Source organism: Salmo salar, chromosome ssa01, assembly GCF_905237065.1.
Source record: "Salmo salar chromosome ssa01, Ssal_v3.1, whole genome shotgun sequence".
Taxonomy (NCBI): domain Eukaryota; kingdom Metazoa; phylum Chordata; class Actinopteri; order Salmoniformes; family Salmonidae; genus Salmo; species Salmo salar.
Window position 1 is genome coordinate 34,011,749 of NC_059442.1, and position 25,386 is coordinate 34,037,134.

The 25,386-nt window shown below is 40.9% G+C and overlaps 1 protein-coding gene across 1 annotated transcript; it reads left to right on the forward strand.

Moving 5' to 3' along the window:
• Positions 1-8,451: 8,451 nt before the first annotated feature.
• Positions 8,452-20,198, forward strand: fam98b (family with sequence similarity 98 member B). The gene is made up of 8 exons (XM_014193649.2): positions 8,452-8,695; positions 8,980-9,128; positions 16,575-16,703; positions 16,855-17,021; positions 17,206-17,286; positions 17,407-17,523; positions 19,101-19,268; positions 19,427-20,198. The coding sequence occupies exons 1-8, from the start codon at positions 8,658-8,660 to the stop codon at positions 19,664-19,666; spliced, it is 1,089 nt and encodes a 362-aa protein (XP_014049124.1). The 5' UTR covers positions 8,452-8,657; the 3' UTR covers positions 19,667-20,198.
• Positions 20,199-25,386: the final 5,188 nt, after the last annotated feature.

Below are 25,386 nucleotides of genomic sequence, written 5' to 3' on the forward strand. Positions count from 1 at the left end.
CCCAGGCGGTCACTTCAGTCACTCGACAATCTTTTGAACTGATGCTAAGCCAGGCCGCTTCACTTGTAAGCCTAAGTAACCTCAACTAGAAATAATAATAATACTCTCTCTCTTACTTTCATGTATAGGCTATTTTTGCTTTGATCACATCAGAAGCTCTATTTTCCCATATGCGCTGTGTTGCTGCTCTCGCACTGCAGTTCGCAAATGCGAGTTGAAGTTGCTTTTTTCCTATGTGAAAAACGTATGCTATTTGTTGCACATTATGAGTAAATTGATACTTCTGGCATTTTTTGTTAAGCTCAAATTCTCCCCTTTTCAAAGAAACCACTTATTTACCCCCATTGATGGTTATGATCGGGAGAAAATCAGAGCTGTAAATTGTTCAACCTGTGGCCAAGGCTTTATAGCCTGTATGGTTAATTTTGGCTGGCATTGGTTACAATTTGCCACAATATCAATGTTGCCAGCTAAGGTATACGAGGGGTTAGTAGGCCTAGTTGGACAAAGCTATCTGAATGTGCACATGATGGAAGTAAGAGGTAGCCTAAATATGAATTATTTCATAGAAAAAAATGCACTGACTATTATGTCACTAAAATGTCTGGGACTAAAACTAGACAAAACCTGTCCAGAGTTTTAGTGGACTGATAATTAACTAACTGAGGATGAAATTACTTAAATGTGAGGAGGACTAAAACTAAATCTAAAATAGCTGCCATTATTAACAATGGTAGTGTTGTTTGAACAGGTATAAAGCCACGGTTGGCAATTTACTGCCACCTGCAGTTATGGAATGTTTGCTCACCAGTATAATTCATCTGCTGATCCTTCTTGATAACCCGGATGGAATCATGTGATTCTTCCTTAGGGAGAGAAATGTACACAACTGTAACCCAGAGAGGGTCATGCTTTCTCAATTTCAGGCATGGGGAGAGTAGTATTATATATATTTTTTCGTCCAGGGGAGGGTCATGTAATTTGTAACCGATTAAATGTCATATTCCTCAGGGTTTAAGAATGAGTTGCTTATTATAGTATTTCATGTGTTCCCGATGATACCCCTCATCCCTGATTCTCTGCTGGGCTCGCAGTATAATGCGCCTAGTGTAGTCTCAATAAAATTACCCTGTAGGCTATAGGCCTAGGCTATATGAAGAGCATGAGCATGCTCAGAGAAGCACAGGGCAAAGTTATATTTCTAAGAAAATGTACTTTCAGAGTTTTTGCGCTGGTGGGATGGTGTATTTAAACTAGGCTAAACTGCATTACACAGCGCAATGGATAGGCGTTCCCAATCATGAGCCCCAGCCTGCCCTGCTCTTGCTGATGTAAATATACCCCTTTGTACTGCCTAACCAATGACACTGCTGTATACGGTGGCACTTCACGAGGCAAGTCGATTTGTTCAAAAATGCTATATCTATGTGCATGGACTGGGCTACTGATGTCTTGTTCAGTTTAAAAAGGAAAGCATGAAGATGGTATTTTATTCCGGATCCCCATTAGTTCTTCCTGGGGTTCTAAGCTTCCTACTGCTATAATTACTTTTAATAAAAACAATATGTTTCGTTGCCCATAATGAAGCTATTTGTCAGAGTTATTGACCTCACAATAAGCCATACTCGAGTAATTTACATAACTTGCATTACTATGACACAGCAAACATGGAGATGGACAGCGCATGGGTGCTGAAAGTAGGCTAATTCCAGAAGGCCTAATTCATTTAAACAGACGTCGTTTTAATTTGACTTTAGGCTACTAACAACAAGAGTGCTTTGTGTTGGAGCCTATTTCTTCCTATTCAAGCAATAAAAGATAGGCCTATCTGTTTGACAGACAGAACTATAGTCTACTGTCAGCCTTTAATTTCAGTCTTTAATTTCCTTGCACTTTACCTGTGGAATGATCTACTTTAAAATTGGAGGAATTGGTGCCTCTAGGACATTTTAGATGGTTGTAAGGGAAACTTTTTACTGAGTAATGTGTCTGTTTTTTATGATTGTGCTTTGCTTTTCGAATATTATAGTGTATAATAACGTGTATTTTATTGTGTAGTTTAATGTGTTTATTGTATTTTGATCTATTCAACGGATGGGTTAATCCTGGACGCTGATTCGTTAAAACCGCATTCCAGTCGATGTCTATTCCACAATTTACCACCGGCGAACGCTATGACATTGAAATGCCATTTGACTCTGTTCCATCTCACAGCGCAATCCACTGTCTCATCAACCCAGCCAGACAATTTATAAACTTGATTTCCACTGTAAAAAGCATCTAGACATTATCTAATATTTATTTTAGACTAGCAATGAGTTTTCAGTAGTGGAGATTTGTATGGAGATTCTGTAAAATTGTTTCAGTATTGAAATTCGATCTCCAGCTGATCCATAGTAATGAATGTGTAGGGTTGGAAGTCTGGATAAGACAGACAGCCAGGCAGCTTTTCTCAGCCAGTCGAAATCATGAATCAGCATGATTTTTCTGGATATAGACAAAGAAATGTCAATAGAAAACAGGTCAAACGAAACGAAGTGCAGCTAGTTTGGAGTCTTTCCAACTTCAGTTTGACGTGATTGTGTTAGCTGTGTTGTTGGCTAGCGTCTATGAACAACAGTGTTCTGACAAGAGAGCACATTTTCTATGCCAAGTGAATTTGCGCATCATTAGCAAAATGTTATGGATGTAACCAAATAAATGTCACTAGAAAACAGCTTAAACAAATACAAACGCAAATACTTTGTTGTTATTATGGCTGCACTGTTTGACGTGACTGTAAATTAGCCGTAGTTGGCTAGCTAGTGAGCAAGGAATAAGAACATTGCCAGACAATATTTAGAAAGAACGACTGGGTCGCGTCAATAGATACAGAACAAAAATACTTAACGACTGGGTCGCGTCTCTGGCAACCGAATAATAGAACGACCGACCAGCTGGCTTGGGAAGCAACCCTAGATTTGTGCCAGGACTATATATTGTGGAAGGATGAAATATGAATACATGAATCAAAATAACGTTTTGAAAATATGTAAAACATTATTTGAATATGTCGGTAACCCATTGTATAAAAGTGATAATGCCCTCAAAGCCGGTGTTTGGTGGATATATTGGCACGGTTTGACGACCCTCGACTTCATCTTGGGCCTAACAACAACCGTGCTAATATATCCTCCAAACTAAAGTGTATTGTGGTGCTATACAGGGCTCATCTGGAGAAGAGACAGCAATAACCCCCTGTCAAAATAAAGGTTAAATAAAAAAAATTAATTAACGAGCACCATTGTGTGACGTGATAATCTTCTATTTGTTATAATAACAACAATAATAATAATAAGTGACGCATTGGACTAATTAGACATAGGCAACACCTTAAAATGGTTATTTTGAGTTAAGTGAGCGCCCTTCGAATTGTGGTGCTGAAAGGACAGCAGTGGTCACGTATCGTTCTGGGTTCCACTGCGTAACGGGGTCCGTGGACTTTTATGAACATCATGGCAGACACGAGTGTATTTGGAGCCTAGATCTCGTTGGTGTGATGGTAAGGTCAATGCAGTGGATCAGATAGTCTGCATGTACAATAGAGGTGGTACGTTTCTGTAAGCTAAGCACTCGGACAGTAGGGAAAATTCAAGTGCGTCGCACAAGACTGTTTTGAGGACAGCCGTTTTAGCCACCCCTGGTAGTGTTTTCTGTCTGTGGCTATTCTTGCTACGTCGGATTTGGCCCCTTCAAAGTAGTCACGCCACCGACCGACGCGCCTCTGCACACACGCCTACAGTTCATCATTCATGCCACCGCCATAGAGAAAGAATAAAGCACCATTTACTACCTACCACTAGGCTGCTATAGCCTACATATTCATTTAGTTTGTCATTCTATCGTTTTCATGGAATTTTTGTGGTAATTAGCCCTAAATATAATTTATTTAGAATATACCAGAATTCATTTTACAGAAATCCTTTGACCATTCACCCAGGTCTCGGCTATTCTCATCTTGAAGAAAAGTGCGGGAGCGTCGCAACAGGCTACTAAACAACATACTAAGTCTAAATCAGTCAGGACCAAGCCAGGTAACCTAAGAAGGAAATTATTATTATTATTTCAAGGATATAGTCTGCCATTTAAGAAACCAATTGTGAAGCATTTGTGACAGTACAGGTCGGCAGGAGCGCTTAGCATTTCAACAACTCATTAAGAACAGCACTTCAACAACATGCCTATGCATTTAGCATTTAGGCTGTATAACATGAAATACTTAGAATGAAGTAATAATGAAATGAAAATGCCTTATTAGGCTATACAGTCATTCTACAGTGCCTTTTGAAGTCAATTTTAGAAACACCGGTTTGGCCGGTCTTTGGTTTGAGGATCATGTGGAGAGCTATGCATTCCTAGTTTGTTAATTTAGCCGAGCAGATGCTGTTATATTCACATGCTCTAATCACAGTCAACACAAATCTCTTTTGTAACAACAATATCATGGAATAAAATAGAATAAATTACAAAATGAAGGTTTCCCAAATGTTTTTTTTCCCCCCACAAGTGCATGTAGGCCAATCTGATTCTATGTGGCTGCTGTGTTAAGCAATGAATGTCTTTTTCTTGAATTCATTGATGATCCGATACCTCAGTTGTAACTGGTTCTATTGCCTTGTCAAGTCCTGACCAGGTAAAGAGGTCATTTGCCATAGTAATATGGTCAGGGCGTGGCAGGGGGTTGTTTTGTGTGGGGTTTTGGGGGTTTTGTTTCTATGTGGGAGTGTTCTAGTTTTCTATTTCTATGTGTTGTTTTTCCATGTTGGGCCGTGTATGGTTTCCAATCAGAGGCAGGTGTCTTTCGTTGTCTCTGATTGGAAGCCATACTTAGGCAGCCTGTTTTCCTTTGGGTTTTGTGGGTGGTTGTTTTCCGTTATAGTCTTTGTACCTTACGGAACTGTTGGTCATTGTTATTTTTCTGTTTAAGTGTTCTCCTATAATAAATTAAGAATGAGCACTCTACACGCGGCACCTTGGTCTGTTGTCTACGACGGCTGTGACATGCCTACATTTTTATAGTTGATAGACAACTTTAGCACTGTTAAGACTATCCTCTTTTTTAACAATAGCCAATGGCCATCCATTTTCATTTCAGAGAGATCCGATTTTCTCCAGGTATCCCTCATTATAAATAATGCACAGTCCCTTAGACTATAAAGTATTTTTTAAACCTCCCGCTTTGGGCTTGATGTGTCAATGTGTAGTTCATACATGCATAATCTATGATCAGATTTACTGTGTTACCTTTAATTAGCCAAGAAATCCCAAGTTTGAAAGAGACTGTTTTTCTGAAAGCTGTGCTGCATGATTTCCCCTACATTTTACCCCACTTGGGCCAGCCCCCAATTCGAGAGCAATGACATGGTGCACATATCTGCACATATGTGATGTAGTATGCAATTTTCAGGCACCACTTTTGGATCGTCAGGCTACTTTCAGAACTACTGGCTAAAAAGTATACAAAAGTATCAGAGAATCTCTTTAACCCATAGGAAGTTCAACCCAGATGAACATGTGTTGTGAACTACATTTAGCATTAGCAACAATAGTGGAATCGGCAGTTCGCCTTCCAAATAAAAGCCCCTGTTAAAACTGAAGCAAACTGATAAACATTTTGAAAACATGCCACAATTGGATTAGATCATGTTCTAAACAAGGTTGGGATGTTGCTATATAAATTCAACAAAAGACAATTAGGCCTATTAGGGACAGATCAAGGGTAGTGCGTTTTTTTCTCTGGTTTACATTCGCTCTTCTGCTCATATTTTCCCTATAAACAATTGCTGGACTTACTTGTCACGTCCTGACCAGTAAAGGGGCTGTTTGTTATTGTAGTTTGGTCAGGGCGTGGCAGGGGGGTGTTTGTTTAGAGTGTTTCGGGGTTGTTTGGGTTATGTTCTATGTTAGTGTATTTCTAGTTGGTCTATTTCTATGTGGTGTTTATTGGGTTGACCTTCATTTGGAGGCAGCTGCTTCTCGTTGCCTCTGATTGAAGGTCCTATTTATAGGGGTGTTTGTTCTATGGGGGTTTGTGGGTAGTTATTTCCTGGTTTAGTGTTTGTTGCACCTGACGGGACTGTTTGGAGTCGTTTGTTTTGTATACGTGTTTATTTTGTTTTTCCTTCTTCAAATAAAAAAAGAACATTAGTATACATTTTCCCGCTGCGTTTTGGTCCACTCCTTACGACAATTGTGACATTACTTTTGATATTACCCTAATAAAGTTTAGAAACGTTTGTGAAGGTTTGGTCTGGTGTGGCTTTTATTAAGTTTTAGCTACTGCAGGCCTATGATATGTTAAGTTGACAGTTGAAATTGATGTGAGGGAGTCTGTTTCAGGCCTACCAGAGTTACTCCTATAATCTAACAATGTAATGTTTATCTTTATATGACATTTTCTGATCGAAAATGCCTCCTTCTGTATGTCTACATCTGTATAGCAGATGCAGTAGCCATCTGACATAAACAAATGCATGCCGGTATTGTAGCATGCCACGGGCATATCTATATCTCTCTCTATCTCTATACATTTTGTGCTCAAATCTCAGACAGGTGAACCATGAGGTGGAAAATTATTATTTTAGAAAAGTAGCCCCCCCCCTCAAAAAAGGCAATAAAGTTTTGCACATGCTACACATCGAAACACAAGGAACATTGTTTTTGTAGTTTGTTATAGCTGTTTTTAAGGACATGTAATTGAGCCTCATTAGGGAAAGGGAAAGATGGATACCTAGTCAGTTGTACAACTGAATGCCTTCAACTGAAATGGAAATGTGTCTTCCGCATTTAACCCAACCCCTCTGAATCAGAGAGTTGCGGGGGCTGCCTTAATCGACATCCATTTGGCCAACATCCCTCATTTATTGATGGTGCTGGCTGCGACAGGTCAGATCAGAATCCACATGGATGTCCAGTAAATTTCTCAAATGTCCAGTAAATTAAAATCTTCCCTATCATGTCGTCCGTTGCCAAATTTTCCTAAAGGAAACTGAAATGGCATATTGTCTTTATGAAGATTTTAGAATATTTGCATGAAAATCTGTCTTCAATTGGATGGAAACCTAGCTATAAACACCCTAAAGACTGGCAAGTGTGTTAATCCAGTGTCTCTTTGATTATGCCTGCACATCATGGTTAACCAGCAGCCAGAAACATCTAAAGAATTAGCTACCAGCCAAACAAGCTTGTTAGAATTGTACTTAAATTCACCCTTCCCCACTTTTTTCGTCTCTATTTCTGTAATGTGTTTGTATATATGTAATTGTATATGTATTTATGTAAAAAAATAGGGACCACAATGGAAATAACTCCCCGACTTTATTGTGCAATCCCGGTCACTTCCATTTTTTAAATCACAAATAAAATCAATCAATCAATCCAAACTGTGCAAAAGAGACATCTGTTACAAAATACCAACAAGTTTAATGATGAGGAGATTGTCATGCCAAGCCTGCGATACTTAGTAAGCCTACAAGGTATAGAGGGATAGAGGGGTATTTCTGTTTGTCGAGATTTACATAGTCTATTTATTGTTGTGTTGAAAACGCAAAACATGACATTGAAGTGCCCAAAGTCGGTATGCTTTGTTTATTGGTTGTGTGGTGCATTGGCACAGAAATCTGTTGTTGGAAAATTCATTGCATATATTTTATATAATTATAAATATGGCATCAAAATATTGAAAATCTGATTTCCCCCTAGCTGATCAATGCCTGCAGCTGGCTATGATCGAAGCATAAGGAAAGAGGCAGGGAGCGTGAGCTCATCTGTGGTGGCCGTGAACCCTGAACCTTCTGGCCTGTATCCCTGTGTAGCATCAACTGTGCCACCAAAGCATGCTGAAGAATTCCATGTTTATAAACACAGGGTTGCTACAGTTATTGCTATTTTCGGGTCATTAACATTATTTTGAGTTAATTATATGAGGGGGGAGGGTGTTCAATTTATGTTACAGTACAAGGGGGAGGGTCATTTTAAAGTACAAGGAGAGTTGGACCAGTAGGCTGATATCCCATTTCATGGGTGCACAATCCATAGGTTGCGCTGTACAGTGCATACAAGTAAGCCTCCAATGCAATTCTGAAGCCAAATACATCCACAGTGCGATTTAAACAGATTTTCTTTGGTCAGATGAAGTTATAATTGTATTTTCTTTAATTTATATAACAACATTCCAATCTTGTTAAGCGTTATCTTCTCCAATTGTGGCGTGTTGTCATTATTTGTATCAGTTTGCGTCAGTTTCAATGGGGGACTTTTATTTTAACGGCGAATCAGCGATTCCACTATTGTTGCTCATGGTCACGCTAATGTTGTTCATAACACACCGGTCCCACTTGCCTACTTCAAACCCCTTCCCATGCTACAGCAAGCTTTTGGACCGTAGAGTCCTCTATCTATCTCTATGAAGGGAACACACTGAGCGGAACAAAAGTAACCAACATGAATGTTCCACTACGGATTTAATTTTCGTTACTCCTGACTCTCGGGATGGTTTTAGCTAGCCGATGAATTAAGCTAATAATGTATGTTTGTGTCTCACAATGTCAATACACTCACGTTTATATCGGTCACATCTATAACTTTGAAGGAATCTGCTGATATTGTTGTCTGCCACAATGGAACGTGATATTTTAGATGTTCTGGAACAAATCGGGTAAGCAAACCACACTCCGCCATCTGATGGCATCACGGATTACGCTGCTCAATCAGCGATTAACCGCTAGCTAGCAAATGTACATGGGTGTTGTCAATATAGTGTAGTCGTTCTAGACAGTGGTATTAAAAGTATATGCTCATTAGTTCGCAAATGCTATCATGATTCGATGCTAGCTTTCCCATCCATGCATGTTCGGTATGCTAATACTAGCGCATTACGACGTGAATTACGTTTGTATGCCGCCCTGAGTTCTCGAGCTAAATTTGTCTTTTGGTGCGCAGGTATGACGGACCTCTGCAGGATGAGGAGACGCTTGTCAAGGCATGTGAAGGTGGACTGTCATCACCTGAGTATGTCAACCTATGCATGTGGTTAAAGTCCCGTCTGAAACCGTTATGTGACCTGGAAGAGAGCAGTACATCAGGTTCTGGTGAGCCAAAATACCATCAGACATCATCACCTCTCACTGCCTCTCACTGTTTTGTTAAATCACATACTACCTAGCTAATGTAACCAAGGGGCCAGGGTTACGGTCTAGAAGCATGGTTTCAACTGCCCATACGGTCTTGCTCAGTACTGCAGTTGAACTGAAGTTCGACCCAGAAAGACCCCCCCCCCGTCATTCACAAGCCAAAGATATACAATGTTTATATTCATCCAATGTCTCCCATGTTTTTGGATGACATGAGGACGTCAGTGCTTCTCCCTGTGCGCTCTGAGTGCTAGTGTGCCTGTGAAGTTGAGCCGTGTTAACCGGATGCAACCCAGATATAGACGGTCCATGAATCAGCTTATGCGAACATGAGTAGATTAGGTTGAAAACAACCAACGTCTCCAGTTATTTCATACTTTAGTGATTGCCATGTTAAAGGACCCCCCCCAGAGGAAGTTGGCACCACTATTTAGATGTAGTTTCTTGTCCTAGAGAGGAAATGCACGTTTAGGCTCCACCTCCGAAGAATGACGAAGACTACTTCACGAATTGGATGTGGAAATTTCCATGTGGAATTGATAAACACCAACAAATAGGGCGCTGTCAGTGTAGCTAGCATGCTAACCTTATATAACTAACTATAATGCTAACCATATCTAGCTAGCTAATGTAGTCAATGAACAGCATTCTTACATAGGAATTCCTTTTGTCCAGATGGGATAGGGCAGTGGACAAGAGGAATACCTATGTAAGAATGCTGTCCATTGCCTACAGCTCAATATTCAACACCATAGTACCCTCCAAACTCCTCATTAAGCTTGAGACCCTGGGTCTTGACGGGGGTAACACATAACACTCATGTAGTAACCCAAAAAGTGTTGAAATAATCTAAATAATTTAAATGAGAGATTCTTCAAAGTAGCCACCTTTTGCCTTGATGACAGCTTTGCACACCAAGATTTGAAAGACACATGCACATTATCTGGCAACTCCTTTTTTCTATATTTAAAAGTTAGGTCAGCTATGCTGGCCTATGGAGTCCCTTGGGAAACCCAACTACCAAACCATCCAATGATGGGATTTATAACTAAAGTATCTGGGCTTCCAAAAGGACTGATCTCTATAATATATAAACAACTTTTGAAAATCTCATATTCTGACCAAAAGTATGGTCCACAGATCTAAGTGAATCTGAACAACCCTTTAACTGGACCGGAATATCAGAAAATATGACCTTGGCATCCCGTAATCCAAACCATCAACTCACAGCTCCCAACTGTTGACTGCATCTGCTATGTTACTTAACAATGACAGTTTATTGAACCTCTCACGATTACTGCTGGCAGGCAGCACTGCAGCAAAAAAATATATACGGGGGGGGGGGTTGGACGGAGACATGTTGGGCTTGGGGAAATGTGATGGGGAGTTTACATACCAATTTTATTATTACAAAATCCTGTGTGGTCAATATGAGGATTTCTCTGAATGTACAATAACAGTCAAAAGTTTGTACGCACCTACTCATTCAAGGGTTTTTCTTTATTTTGACTATTTTCTACTTTATAGAATAATAGAGAAGACTTCAAAGCTATGAAATAACACATGGAATCATGTAGTAACCAAAAAAGTGTTACATCTAAATCGATTTTTTGTTTGAGCCACACTTTGCCTTCTCTGGAGAGACCTGAAAATAGCTGTGCAGCGACGATAACCAAGCTAACTTTTCTTGTTGGCTTACAGCTGAAGCTGTTTGAATCATCAATTCACTACCCTGGTACTTTGTGCAAACCCTAATGCAAAATACGCTACTTTCAAAGCTGATTGCCACCAAAACTTTATTAATTAACTTAATCAGTCTCTCTGACCTCTCTCCCAAATATTATCTATTGCCTCAGGAAACTGACTCCGTGCCGCCCCCCCCCCTCTCGCCCCATGAATGAATTAGGATCACTTTATTTTAAGAATGTGAAATGTCAGAATAATAGTAGAGTGATTTATTTCAGCTTTTATTTATTTCATCACATTCCCAGTGAGTCAGAAGTTTACATACATTCAATTAGTATTTGGTAGGATTGCCTTTAAATTGTTTAACTTGGGTCAAATGTTTCGGGTAGCCTTCCACAAGCTTCCCGCAATAAATTGGGTGAATTTTGGCCCATTCCTCCTGACAGAGCTGGTGTAACTGAGTCAGGTTTGTAGGCCTCCTTGCTCGCACACTATTTTTCAGTTCTCTCCACAAATGTTCTATAGGATTGAGGTCATGGTTTTGTGATGGCCACTCTAATACCTTGACTTTGTTGTCCTTCAGCCATTTTGTCACAACTTTGGAAGTATGCTTGGTGTCATTGTCCATTTGGTAGACCCATTTGCGACCAAGCTTTAGCTTCCTGACTGATATCTTGAGATGTTGCTTCAATATATCCACATAATTTTCCGTCCTCATGATGTCATCTATTTTGTGAAGTGCACCAGTCCCTCCTGCAGCAAAGCACCCCCACAACATGATGCTGCCACCCCCGTGCTTCACGGTTGGGATGGTGTTCTTCAGCTTGCAAGTCACCCCCTTTTTCCTCCAAACATAATGATGGTCATTATGGCCAAACAGTTCTATTTTTGTTTCATAAGACCAGAGGACATTTCTACAAAAAGTACGATCTTTGTCCCCATGTGCAGTTGCAAACTGTAGTCTGGGTTTTTTTATAGGGGTTTTGGGGCAGTGGCTTCTTCCTTGCTGAGCGGCCTTTCAGGTTATGTCGATATAGGACTTGTTCTACTGTGGATATCGATACTTTTATACCTGTTTCCTCCAGCATCTTCACAAGGTCCTTTGCTGTTGTTCTGGGATTGATTTGCACTTTTCGCACCAAAGTACGTTCATCTCTAGGAGACAGTCTCCTTCCTGAGCGGTATGACGGCTGCGTGGCCCCATGATGTTTATACTTGCGTACTATTGTTTGTACAGATGAACATGCTACCTTCAAGCATTTGGAAATTTCTCCCAAGGATGAACCAGACTTATGGAGGTCTACAATTGTTTTCTGAGGTCTTGGCTGATTTCTTTTGATTTTCCCATGATGTCAAGCAAAGAGGTACTGAGTTTGAAGGTAGGCCTTGAAATACATCCACAGGTACATCTCCAATTGACTCAAATTATGTCAATTAGCTTAACAGAGGCTTCTAAAGCCATTACATTTTCTGGAATTTTCCAAGCTGTTTAAAGGCACAGTCAACTTAGTGTATGTTATCTTCTGACCCACTGGAATTGTGATACAGACAGATTATTTCACTTATAATTCACTGTAAACAATTGTTGGAAAAGTTACTTGTCATGCACAAAGTAGATGTCCTAACCGACTTGCTAAAACTATAGTTTGGTAACAAGAAATTTGTGGAGTAGTTGAAAAACGAGTTTTAATGACTCCAACCTAAGTGTATGTAAACTTCTGACTTCAACTCTAAATGTTGTTGATCAGTTCAATAAAATAAGTCCCAAATGGATTCAATGTATGCAAACACTCCTATTAAATATGCAATCATGTGTGAATAGGCCTAGGTTACAACTTGATTTACCCAGTTTATCAATAGAGATTTACCATGGTAATAATTTATTTACATGTTATGTAGTTCGTTTGGTAAATACTATGAATACACGATATATTGGAATCGTACGATGTTAGCTAAAAATGGCAACATCGGTATCGCACCCGATGTCTAGTTTAACGCCGATGTTAAAAACCTTTGTCAAAGCTACCGTGCATACCTATATAACGTAGGTACATGACGTAATGACGCCACACAATTTTGCGCTACACATGCAACACAGCATTCCTAACCTAGCCCACAATGTCTGCTGTGTGGATAGAGCAGTCATTTTAAAGAGTAAGAACATTTCAGCGAGACAACTGAAAGGCGAAATCCACTAAAGCCAAGATAATGGAATTCATTACCCTTGACAATCAACCGTTCTTTGTCGTGGGTGATGTTGGCTTTCGCTGACTGGTCGGGCACCGGTACACACTACCTTGTGCGCTATTTTTCAGATGTTGCCCTACTGCAGTTACACAGTAATAGCGTCACTGCTATTAGCTTCACGACATGCATACTGTGGAACGCCGTTTGGGTTTATGTGTGTCAAAAAAGATACAGTAGCACTGTCAAAGCTGTAAAAAAGTCTGCAAACAAGCAAACACCGGCCACGAAGGATGTGTTTACAATACCGCTTTGGTAATAAAGCATCATTTGTTTGACCGCAACTTCTGGGGTAGCTAGCTTTAGCTTGGTACCTAGCTATCACCAATACAACCAGCCCGAAAACAATGACCAGTAGAAACTGCAGTTATTTTCATTATTCTTAGCAATGATTTAGGAATTCCTGTGAGTATTACCTAGGTTGCCGCTTGTTGTTTGCCTATTGAAATTGAACTACAGTTCATGAAAATTAATACCTAGCCAGCTACTTAACCCTGTTGCCCAAAACTAACGTTATAAGCAGCCAGCTAGCTTCATCTGGCTAGTGAGGCTCGACCGGACCGGGTTATGTGTTGTGAAACTAGCCACAATAAGGATTAGGCACAATAGTGGAATTTGCAGTTTGCCTTCAAAATAAAAGTATGTCATTGACAGTGATGCAAATGAATACAAATAGTAGAATTATTATTTTGAAGACTAACCACAAATTCCACTATTGTGACTAGCTTCACAGATGGGTCCGACCACCATTAATCAAATAAGAACTGTCCTATAAATTAAGGTTATTTTAGATGATGACACCATGCCATATAAACTCAGCAAAAAAAGAAAGGTCCTCTCACTGTCAACTGCGTATATTTTCAGCAAACTTAACATGTGTAAATATTTGTATGAACATTAGATTTAACAACTGAGACATAAACTGAACAAGTTCCACAGACATGCGACTAACAAATGGAATAATGTGTCCCTGAACAAAGGGGGGGTCAAAATCAAAAGTAACAGTCAGTATCTGGTGTGGCCACCAGCTGCATTAAATACTGCAGTCCATCTCTTCCTCATGGACTGCACCAGATTTGCCAGTTCTGACTGTGAGATGTTACCCCACTCTTCCACCAAGGCACCTGCAAGTTCCCGGACATTTCTGGGGGGAATGGCTCTAGCCCTCATCCTCCGATCCAACAGGTTCCAGACGTGCTCAATGGGATTGGGATCCGGGCTCTTTGCTGGCCATGGCAGAACACTGACATTCCTGTCTTCGCGGAAATCACACACAGAACGAGCAGTATGGCTGGTGTCATTGTCATGCTGGAGGGTCATGTCAGGATGAGCCTGCAGGAAGGGTACCACATGAAGGGTACCACATGTTATTTGACACTCAAATACCCAAACGGCGTTCCATAGAAATCCTGGTTGAGAAAGAAACGACTGACCAAATGAGCAACGAAACAGCACAGCAAGTAAATGAAAGAAATAGTTTTTTATTATGTTTTACTAGTAATGGGAACATACGTAAATTCCAACAAAATACGTTTTTGGTATGCGTGTGTGTAACCTTTATTTAACTAGGCAAGTAAGTTATGAACAAATTCTTATTTACAATGACGGTCCGAATGACGTTTGTCAATTGTGCACTGCCCTATGGGACTCCCAATCACGGCCGGATGTGATACAGCCTGGATTCGAACCAGGGACTGTAGTAACGCCTCTTGCACTGAGATGCAGTGCCTTAGACCGCTGTGTGTGTGTGTTTTAACTATTTAACTGTACTAGAATGCTTAAAAGGCTGCTAAAGTGTTAAATATCGGTATCAGGTGTTTTTGGGGCTAGGAAAATATTGGAAATCTGTATCGGCCAAAAAATGTAATATCAGTGCATCACTAGTAAAAACAAAGTCAAATTCATATAATGTATAACAATGGTTATGCAAGCCATTTTTTTTTTTTTTTTTCCATAGACCTCAAAAATGGTCTCCTGAGGTGGTTTATGCATTGTTGTGGACTTAACATGTGTTGTTTTTTTTTCTCAATAAAAGTGAAAATCTTTAAGAAAACTAATTTTTTTAAAGCATGGGAAAACATCTGATTTTTCCTTTGCCTGGTGGGCCATTTGGGAGATTTATGTCAAAGATTTGAGTATACCCACTTCTCCAGGCACCAATGCATAAGCATTTCCCAATTGAAATGTACAGCTATTACTTACCATTGCAAAAACACATTTCAAGTTTAGCACACAAAGTAACCTCTGATCTAAAGTTTAAACGCAACACACAAGTTATTTTCAAAGAGATGACTAACAGCAAGCAAGCTGCAAGAAAAAACAAAGTTCCACTCACCAACTTCTTGTTAAATTATTCTTGAAAAGGGAGAAGCTAACAAATCAGCAACAACATCCTCTTCCAAAACACCTGCTGCAGCCGCTGCAAACTAGCCTTCAACAAAAGGAAAACTACTGTTTGCTATTGCGCAGTGACCCGTTGGCCTTCAAGAAGGCAGGAGTTTCCATATGTTTTAGTACGGTTCCACCCATTACAAGTCAAAGTGATTGGTTGATTCCACTATCACTCCAAAATGTTGCCCTAATACAGATGAATGGCAGATGCCTTCTATCTTAGCTAGCTAGATTTATCTCCCCAGAGACCAGTAAAGAGATCCCGGTTGGATCTTTTTTCGCTTCAGTGTTACCCCTTTCCTTTCCAACAAAAACTGAAGAGATTAAATCAGAACATGATTGAAAATAATAATATAATTAGAATGTTATTTATTATTGTTTTATAAATCCTTACTTCTTCTCTGAAGGCGTAGAAAGCCTTCGTTGTTCCCCACTGTGTTTGGGCTATTTTCCCTCTATTTGCCCCCATTCTGAATGTCTAAACAATCCATATGTGCTGAAATATGAACAGAAATACTGGACATTTTGAACTTTTATTATGGTGGCGATTTGACAAAATTACAATCATGGTCTTGAATTAGTCTCGGACCACACCCGGTCTCGGTCTTAAATCGGTCTCGCTCTCGGCTCCCCCCTCCGTTCTTGGTCTTGGCTCGGACTCGATTTGCTCCGGTCTTGGTCTGGAATCGGTCTCGATTTAGGTGGTCTCCAACACAACACTGCTGTTTGGCTCATCTCAGTCGCAAAGAGGAATAACTTTACAGCTGTTTCTTATTATTAAACAATGCCATGCTGGTGGGTGGTACCGTTAATAAAATAAAACCCAGCCCTGAAACGAAATATAGGCTGAAAATAATTTGTATGTGATATCATAGGAAAAGACACCACATTCACGGATTTGCACGAAGTGGGCAGTTCAGATTTGTCACTTCAAGCTCAAATATATCATACTTTGACTACAACTCGGACTTATTGACTTAAATTGTTGTGCAACATCATGGGTAAGCTCTGGCCATCGTCTTTCAGCTCGAAAAAGTGGATTTCTACTGGTGTGGGCATTTCATGCTGAAACGTTGTGTTTAGGTGATACTGATGGCCTTCAGTTTGAGATGAGTGATATGCTGAAGGAGTTGGAGTGCCCCTATCGAGGCCTTGTGTCCGGGATTCTACAGGGAGGACTGCAGAATAAAAAAGATCATCTAAAACTAGTATGTAAGTACTGAAGTGACCATTCGTTCAGAGAACTGGTCTTAGTACCATCATGTTATGATACCCTTTTGGTGTGTTGCTGATCTGCCATGGTTCTGACATATATTTTACATTAATGCGATTTTTACCTGTGGCTCATATCTTTGTTCTGCAGTGTTTTTAAGCTCAGAGGTACAAGCTGCACAGATAGTGAAGAGCCGACTTGTTGAGGACAAACAACACAAAGACCGAAACGATCTCCAGGCAATCTGTGAAACACTGAAGCTCCCACAGCCAAGAGAGCAGGAAGTAGTAGAGCTGTTCTCCGGGATAGAACAAAAGGTGTGTCTAAGTTAGTCTTGCACACCCGATACTTCCTCCCTAGGCTCAGGTCTGGTATACCAAAGCTGCAAAAATGGCCTTCATTAACCCAATAGAAAGTCTGTGAGAAAGTGCCGAATGCATAGCCTTTGATTGTATCATTATCTTTGTATTCAACAAATGCATTGTATATCTGTATTTCCAGATAAACGCAGTGCTTCAAGAGCTTCCAAAGGATCACATTGGAAAGCCAGTACTGAAGAACACTCTCGACAGTGAACAGTGGGTAAGCAGACTGCATTCAGACTTTCACCCATTTTCGTGGAGGCAAAATTCATAATTCCTGCTAAAGCATGAGGGGTTGTCAAGTGTGTCCATTGACTCTGGGCCTTGTCTGTATCCATAGGAAAAGCTGGAGCAGATCAACACGGTCCTGTCCTCACAGTATGAGTGTCGGCGGAGGCTGCTGATCAAACGTCTGGACGTCACTGTGCAGTCTTTCGGCTGGTCAGACAGAGCCAAGGCAGGTGGAGTCTTTGGGTGCATCTCAATAGTCTAAAGCAGGCATGGGCAACTTTGATGGGGGTGGGGACCACAAAATCTGAAGTCATACCCACACATGGAGTCAGAGCCAGCCCTAGCCTATTGGGGGCCCTAGGCAAAATTGTTGCTACCCCCCCCCCGCCTTGTGAGCAAAGCATTTTTAACAGCCCCCCTCTTGACAGCAGCAAGAAACAAAAACAAAGCATGTTTTCCACTTCATTTCCTGTAATTTTACACATTTTGCCATGGTGTGTAGAGAAAATGTTAGATTTATACGCATGATGGAAGGTTCACTTTCCATCAGGACAACGACCCTAAGTACACAGCCAAGACAACGCAGGAGTGGCTTCGGGACAAGTCTCTGAATGTCCTTGAGTGGCCCAGCCAAAGCCCGGACTTGAAACCGATTTAACACCTCTGGAGAGACCTGAAAATAGCTGTGCAGCGACACTGCCCTTCCAACCTGACAGTGCTTAAGAGGATCTGCAGAGAAAAATGGGAGAAACTCCCCAAATACAGGTGTGTCAAGCTTGTAGGGTCATACCCAAGAAGACTCAAGGCTGCAATCACTGCCAAAGGTGCTTCAACAAAGTACTGAGTAAAGGGTCTGAATACTTGCACTACCAGTCAACAGTTTGGACACACCTACTCACTTTATTTGTACTTTTTTCTACATTGTAGAATAATAGTGAAGACATCAAAACTATGAAATAACACACACGGAATCATGTAGTAACCAAAAAAGTGTTCAACAAATCAAAATATATTTTAGATTCTTCAAAGTAGCCAACCTTTGCCTTGATGACAGCTTTGCACACTCTTAGCATTCTCTCAACCAGCTTCACCTGGAATGCTTTTGAAAGTTTCTTCAAGTGCAATCGCAAAAACCATCAAGTGCTATGATGAAACTGGTTCTCATGAGGACCGCCACAGGAAAGAAAGACCCTGCGTTACCTCTGCTGCAAAGGATAAGTTCATTAGAGTTAACTGCACTTTAGATTGCAGCCGAAATAAATTCATGTAGCAGACATTTCAACATCAACTGTTCAGACGATACTGCGTGAATCAGGCCTTCATGGTTGAATTGCTGCAAAGAAACCACTACTAAAGGACACCAATAATAAGATACTTTCTTGGACCAACAAACATGAGCAATGGATGTTAGACCAGGGGAAATCTGTCCTTTGGTCTCGTGAGTCCAATTTGAGATTTTTCGTTCCAACCGCTGTGTCTTTTGTGAGACGCAGAGTAGGTGAACGGATGATCTCCGCGTCTTCACTATTATTGTACAATGTAGACAATAGTAAAAATAAAGAAAAACCCTTGAATGAGTAGGTGTGTCCAAACTTTTGAGGGGGGGGAATTGATCTTCAGGCCAACAAAAGGGGGTGTGACGCCATCTGCACATCCCTGGTCTAAAGTGACACCCTTTCCTCATCAGGGCACAGTGCTACTAGTGATACTGTCCTTAATCGGCAGGCTACACCCTTTCTGCTCTCTGTATGAAGAATCTCATTGTGCATGTCCTACAAACTACCCATCTGTCTTTTCTGTTAGGAGAGAGTTGACTGTATGGCCAGGGCCTACCAGCCTAAGAGACACTCCCTGGCCCAGATGTCGTCTGTGGGCATGGCTCACCTGCTGGCAGCCAGGGAGGACATCTGCAATGTGGTGAAGACCAGCAGTGGCTCAAGCAGAGAGAATACTGCCTGTGCCGTCAATAAGGTACTGTGGAATGTGACCCAATGTTCATTGTGTGCAAATGTCTGAGTGTACAAAAGTGTTGAGTCTTTAGGACAAAGCACTATAACTGACAAAATGAGGGTCCATGGTCCTCAGCCATTGTCCTGTCATTGACCTACCATTGTATTTCACTTCTATAGATCCTGATGGGGAGGGTGCCAGATCGCGGTGGTCGGCCCTCTGAGATAGATGCCCCCCTCCCTGAGATGCCAGCCTGGCAGAAGAGACAAGACGGAGGTTTTAGCGGTCGTGGTGGTGGTGGTCGAGGAGGAGGTGGTGGTAGTTGGGGAGGGGGTAAGGGTGGCTGGCGAGGAGGGGGTGGAGTAGGAGGTGGCTTTGGTTGGGGTCATGGAGGAAAGAGAGGACGTTACCAATACTAACAACAATGATTTATTTTTGACTGAAAAGCCAAACAGTGTTAACTGAAACCTACTCATGTGTATCTGCTTTGCTAAGGGCAACACTAAGGCATTGTTTATTTGGAGTGATGTGGACTTGACTGAAATTTTACAGAATGCTACTGTAGGAACTCTCCAAAATATTTGTCACCCATTTTTGTGTTAATTTTCAATGCTGTTATGAACTGTGCTGCTGAGGATCATTGTAGAAGCAACGAGTCAAACTCACTGACCATTTTTTATAGATTTTCTTTTATTTTGGTAACACTTTACTTGACACCCAGTGTTAACACGTTATGAGACGGTCATAACCTGTTATACAGTCATGACGCATATATTTACACCGGTTGTGACATATTGCGTTATTTTATTGCTGGTTATGACACCTACATAAGAGTGTCAAAACCCACATTTATTCAAATTCGTTTTTTCCCTGCCAAGAAATGTCCTTTCTCTTAAATCCTTTGTTTTTGTTTAGTCATGTATTTTTTAATAAATGTTTTAAGAACTTGTAGAAAATACTCTTTATGACAGTCATGAAGCATTAGGACCATCCTGTTTTATTGTACTTGGACTAAGAAAATACACTTTATGACACTGTCAAGAAGCATTATGACCATCATACAAGATAGATAGGCCTATCACGTACATGCCCTTATATCAGTCAAAAGAAGGGTGTCTTGTCCTGCTCCTGATTCCTGCTCCTGCAGTCATCAGCAACCGAGCATGGGGGTCGGTGCATGTCTGACGTCAATGTGTGCACAATTACAATGATAATTTAACATGGTAAATATATATACATCATAAACATACTGTTACATACAGTACCAGTCAAAAGTCTGGACACGCCTACTCATTCAAGGGTTTTTATTTTTTACTATTTTCTACATTGTACAATAATAGTGAAGACAAAAACTATGAAATGACACATATGGAATCATGTAGTAATGAAATAAATTGTATATATTTTAGATTCTTCAAAGAAGCCACCCTTTGCCTTGATGACAGCTTTGCACACTCTTGGCAATCTCTCAACCAGCTTCACCTGTAATGCTTTTCCAATGGTCTTGAAGTAGTTTCCACATATGCTGAGCACCTGTTGGCTGCTTTTTCTTCACTCTGTGGTCCAACTCATCCCAAACCATCTCAATTGGGTTGAGGTCAGGTGATTGTGGTAGCCAGGTCATCTGATGCAGCACTCCATCACTCTCCTCCTTGGTCAAATAGCCCTTACACAGCCTGGAGGTGTGTTGGGTCATTGTCCTATTGAAAAACAAATTATAGTCCCGCTAAGCGCAAACCAGATGGGATGGTGTATCGCTGCAGAATGTTGTGGTAGCCATGCTGGTTAAGTGTGCCTTGAATTCTAAATAAATCACAGACCGTATCACCAGCAAAGCACCATCACACCTCCTCCATGCTTCAAGGTGGGAACCACACATGCAGAGATCATCCGTTCACCTACTCTGCGTTTCACAAAGACACAGTGGTTGGAACGAAAATCTCAAATTTGGACTCATCAGACCAAAGTACAGATTTCCACTGGTCTAATGTCCATTGCTCATGTGTCTTGGCCCAAGCAAGTCTCTTCTTATAGGTGTCCTTTAGTAGTGGTTTCTTTGCAGCAATTTGACCATGAAGGCCTGATTCACTCAGTCTCCTCTGAACAGTTTATGTTCAGATGTCTGTTACTTGGACTGTGAAGCATTTATTTGGGCAGAAATCGGAGGTGCAGTTAACTAATGAAGCAGAGGTAACTCGGTCTTCCTTTCCTGTGGCGGTCCTCATGAGAGCCAGTTTCATTACAGTGCCCATTTTTGCGACTGCACTTGAAGAAACTTCTTGTTCTGTATTGACTGACATTCATGTCTTAAAGTAATGATGGACTGTCGTTTCTCTTTGTTTATTTGAGTTGTTCTTGCTATAATATGGACTGGGTCTTTTACCAAATAGGCTATATTCTGTATACCACCCCTACCTTGTCACAACACAACTGATTGGCCCAAACTCATTAAAAAGGAAAGAAATTCCACAAATGAACTTTTAACAAGGCACACCTGTTTATTGAAATGCATTCCAGGTGACTACCTCTTGAAGCTGGTTGAGAGAATGCCAAGAGTGTGCAAAGCTATCATCAAGGCAAAGGGTGGCTATTTTGAAGAATCTCAAATATAAAATATATTTTGATTTGTTTAACCCTTTTTTGGTTACTACATGATTCCATATGTGTTATTTCATCGTTTTGATCTCTTCACTATTATTCTACAATGTAAAAAATAGTACAAATAAAGAAAACCCCTGGAATGAGTAGGTGTGTCCAAACTTTTGACTGGTACTGTACACGTAGACTAAGGTGTAATGGAATGTGCGCAATTACAATGATAATTTAACCTGGTAAATAAAATAAAAATATATACATAAACATACTGTTACATACACATAGGCTATGGTGTAATGCAATGTTTTGCCTGGTGTGGTAGGTTTTGTGGGTTTTGACACTTATGTAGATGTCATAACCAGCCATAAAATAACGCAATATATGTCATGACAGTGTTATGACCAACTATAACAGGCTATGACAAGTTGTCAGATGTTGTGACATATTATGACATGGTTATGACCGTGTCATAACGTGTTATGACGCTGGGTGTCAATTAAAGTGTTGCCCATATTTTCTATACTGATGATATGTTGGTAGTTTAAACAAATTAAAATTGTTGGAAATTTCAATCATGGTAATTCTTTTTTTGATTTGAAGACTTGGGGCTCGATTCAATCCATATCGAGAAGTTCAGCACTATAGTGTCATTGAAATTGCAAGATAATTTCAGATTGAGCTGACATACAGTAGGCCTATGCAGCATTTACTGTGAATGCAGTCTCCACGAACACGGGAACATGGCCTTTACATTTTAATCGTGCTATAGCACTGTACTTCCGCAATACGGATTGAATCTAGCCCTTAATCTGATTGATTTGAAAAATAAAATGTTTATCAGTTTGAAATGTCTAGGTTCCCTGTGTGTGTGGGGGGGGGACTATGGATGAAATCGTAGGGGGACTATGGATCTGTCCTTGTACGTTAGTCACACGCGATGTCTCAGACAGCGCTGGCCCGATTTTGGGTGAATGAAGCAACTTGTCATAGAGATCCGGCATTTACAAAATGACACTGATTGGCCCAAGGGGGGTGCTGTCGTAATCAACTGAACTTCCAAACTTTGAACAGGCATATCTTCTGTCCTGTTTGAGCTACAGTCATGACATTTTGTACATATCACTAATTGGCCCGGGAAGGGGGGGGGATGACATGTTTAAGGTTACCTTGTTTACTTTGAACCACAGAAAGTACAGTATGAGTAATGATATACTGTACTGACTGTTCTCTAGCTCGATAGAGAGGGTTCTCCATCAATTGAGCTGAGTTGCCGAAATCCCCAAGACCAAGTGTGCTAAAGGCGCCTGCAGACTAGGTTCTTACTGCTCCTAGTAGAACTCAAATAGGCGAAAGCGAACGTCTGTGCTGGCATACTCCCTTAAAAGACCTTTGATTGAAAAGCCAGAAAAAAGCTCTTTATCGTTCAGAAAGACACCATAGCAACAACATAGCCAGAACACTTCCTCAAAATCTGTAATTTTGACATTTTTGCCAAGGAGGTCTTGGTCGTGCAATTTTACATCTAAGATGTTTGGTGCAGTGGAAACAAGTCCTCTCATTGAATGACAACACTATGGATGGGATTCGTCACAAAATGTCATAATATAGGCCTATGTGCAAACTTTTTAGACTGGGAAGCATACAGTAAGCTTTAGGGAGTTTTGTAGTGAGCCAAGAAAGCCGGAGGGGTATACTACAATGCAGGAACAATGAGTTAGCCAGCTAACTTTGATAAACAACCAGAAATAACAGTTGATTTTCTGGTTCCTTAAGAAAGCTAAACATTGGTATGTGTGTTTAGTTGTTAAGTCAATTAGACCATGCTCATTTCAAGCTTATCTTTCTAAAAACTAAAAAGTTATTTCAGAATATTCAGGCAAGTTAGCAGGCTAACCTTGATCTTGGGAAACCAAACACATGAAGCCCCGGGGTTAAACTGCATGAGAGCGGTAGGACTCCAAGAGCAAAGGGAAGCGTTAGGGACAGTTTGAAATTTACTGAGGGGTGGGCTCTAGCCAACAAACTACCAATATTTCTTTCACAAAAACTGTTGCGTTAAATAGCAAATGTGCCTACTATGTTCTTGGCACGTGCGCTCTAGCCAACAGCTCGCAGGTACAGTGGGTAGGCTGTGCTGGTGCAACACAATCTCAAACTCAATTCATGCAAAATGTACAAAAAGTATTTCAGCAGATTTTGTCTTTGTGTGGCTTCATTTGTGTGAAAATACACACATTTTAGTACAATTTAATTCATAGGAAAATACCATTTTTTTTTGTGCAACTTCATTCATAGGAAAAACATTTTTTGGGGGGGGGGGCAAACTTCGGAACAATCTTTTGAAAGTTAATGGAGCAATGTATTTTGGGCAACGGTTTTCTACACTGCCTTTTTTTGTGTCCCACTTTTATTTATATCAAATAACAAATGTGTTAACATCCCAATATTGTTAATCAAACAGAAGTTAGCAAAGTTATAAAATTTATGCAACTGTTTGAGGGCCCGAATCAAGATGATGAATGAAATGTCATAATCATCGTTTTAATCGTCTGAAGTCAATGGTACACAAATCCCTCAAATTGTCTAATCCATCTCTCCATTGTTACAGCCTGGCTCAACTGAGATCAAATCAAATGTATTTATATAGCCCTTCTTACATCAGCTGATATCTCAAAGTGCTGTACAGAAACCCAGCTTAAAACCCCAAACAGCAAGCAATGCAGGTGTAGAAGCACAGTGGCTAGGAGAAACTCCCTTGAAAGGGAAAAACCTAGGAAGAAACCTAGAGAGGAACGAGGCTATGAGGGGTGGCCAGTCCTCTTCTGGCTGTGCCGGGTGGAGATTATAACAGAACATGGCCAAGATGTTCAAATGTTCATAAATGACCAGCATGGTCAAATAATAGTAATCACAGCGGTTGTCGAGGGTGCAACAGGTCAGCACGGCCAGGTGGACTGGGGACAGCAAGGAGTCATCATTCCAGGTAGTCCTGAGGCATGGTCCTAGGGCTCAGGTCCTCCGCGAGAGAGAAAGAAAGAAAGAGAGAAAGAGAGAATTAGAGAGAGCATACTTAAATTCACACAGGACACCGGATAAGACAGGAGAAATACTCCAGATACCCCCGACACATAAACTACTGCAGCATAAATACTGGAGGCTGAGACAGGAGGGGTCAGGAGACACTGTGGCCGCATCCAATGATACCCCCTGGACAGGGCCAAACAGGCAAGATATAACCCCACCCACTTTGCCAAAGCACAGCCCCCACACCACTAGAGGGATATCTTCAACCACCAACTTACTATCCTGATACAAGACTGGGTATAGCCCACAAAGATCTCCGCCACGGCACAACCCAAGGGGGGGCGCCAACCCAGACAGGAAGACCACTCAAGTGACTCAACCCTCCTAGGGACGGCATGGAAGAGCACCTGTAGGCTAGTGACTCAGCCCCTGTAATAGGGTTAGAGGCAGAGAATCCCAGTGTAGAGAGGGGAACCGGCCAGGCAGAGACAGCAAGGGTGGTTCGTTGCTCCAGTGCATT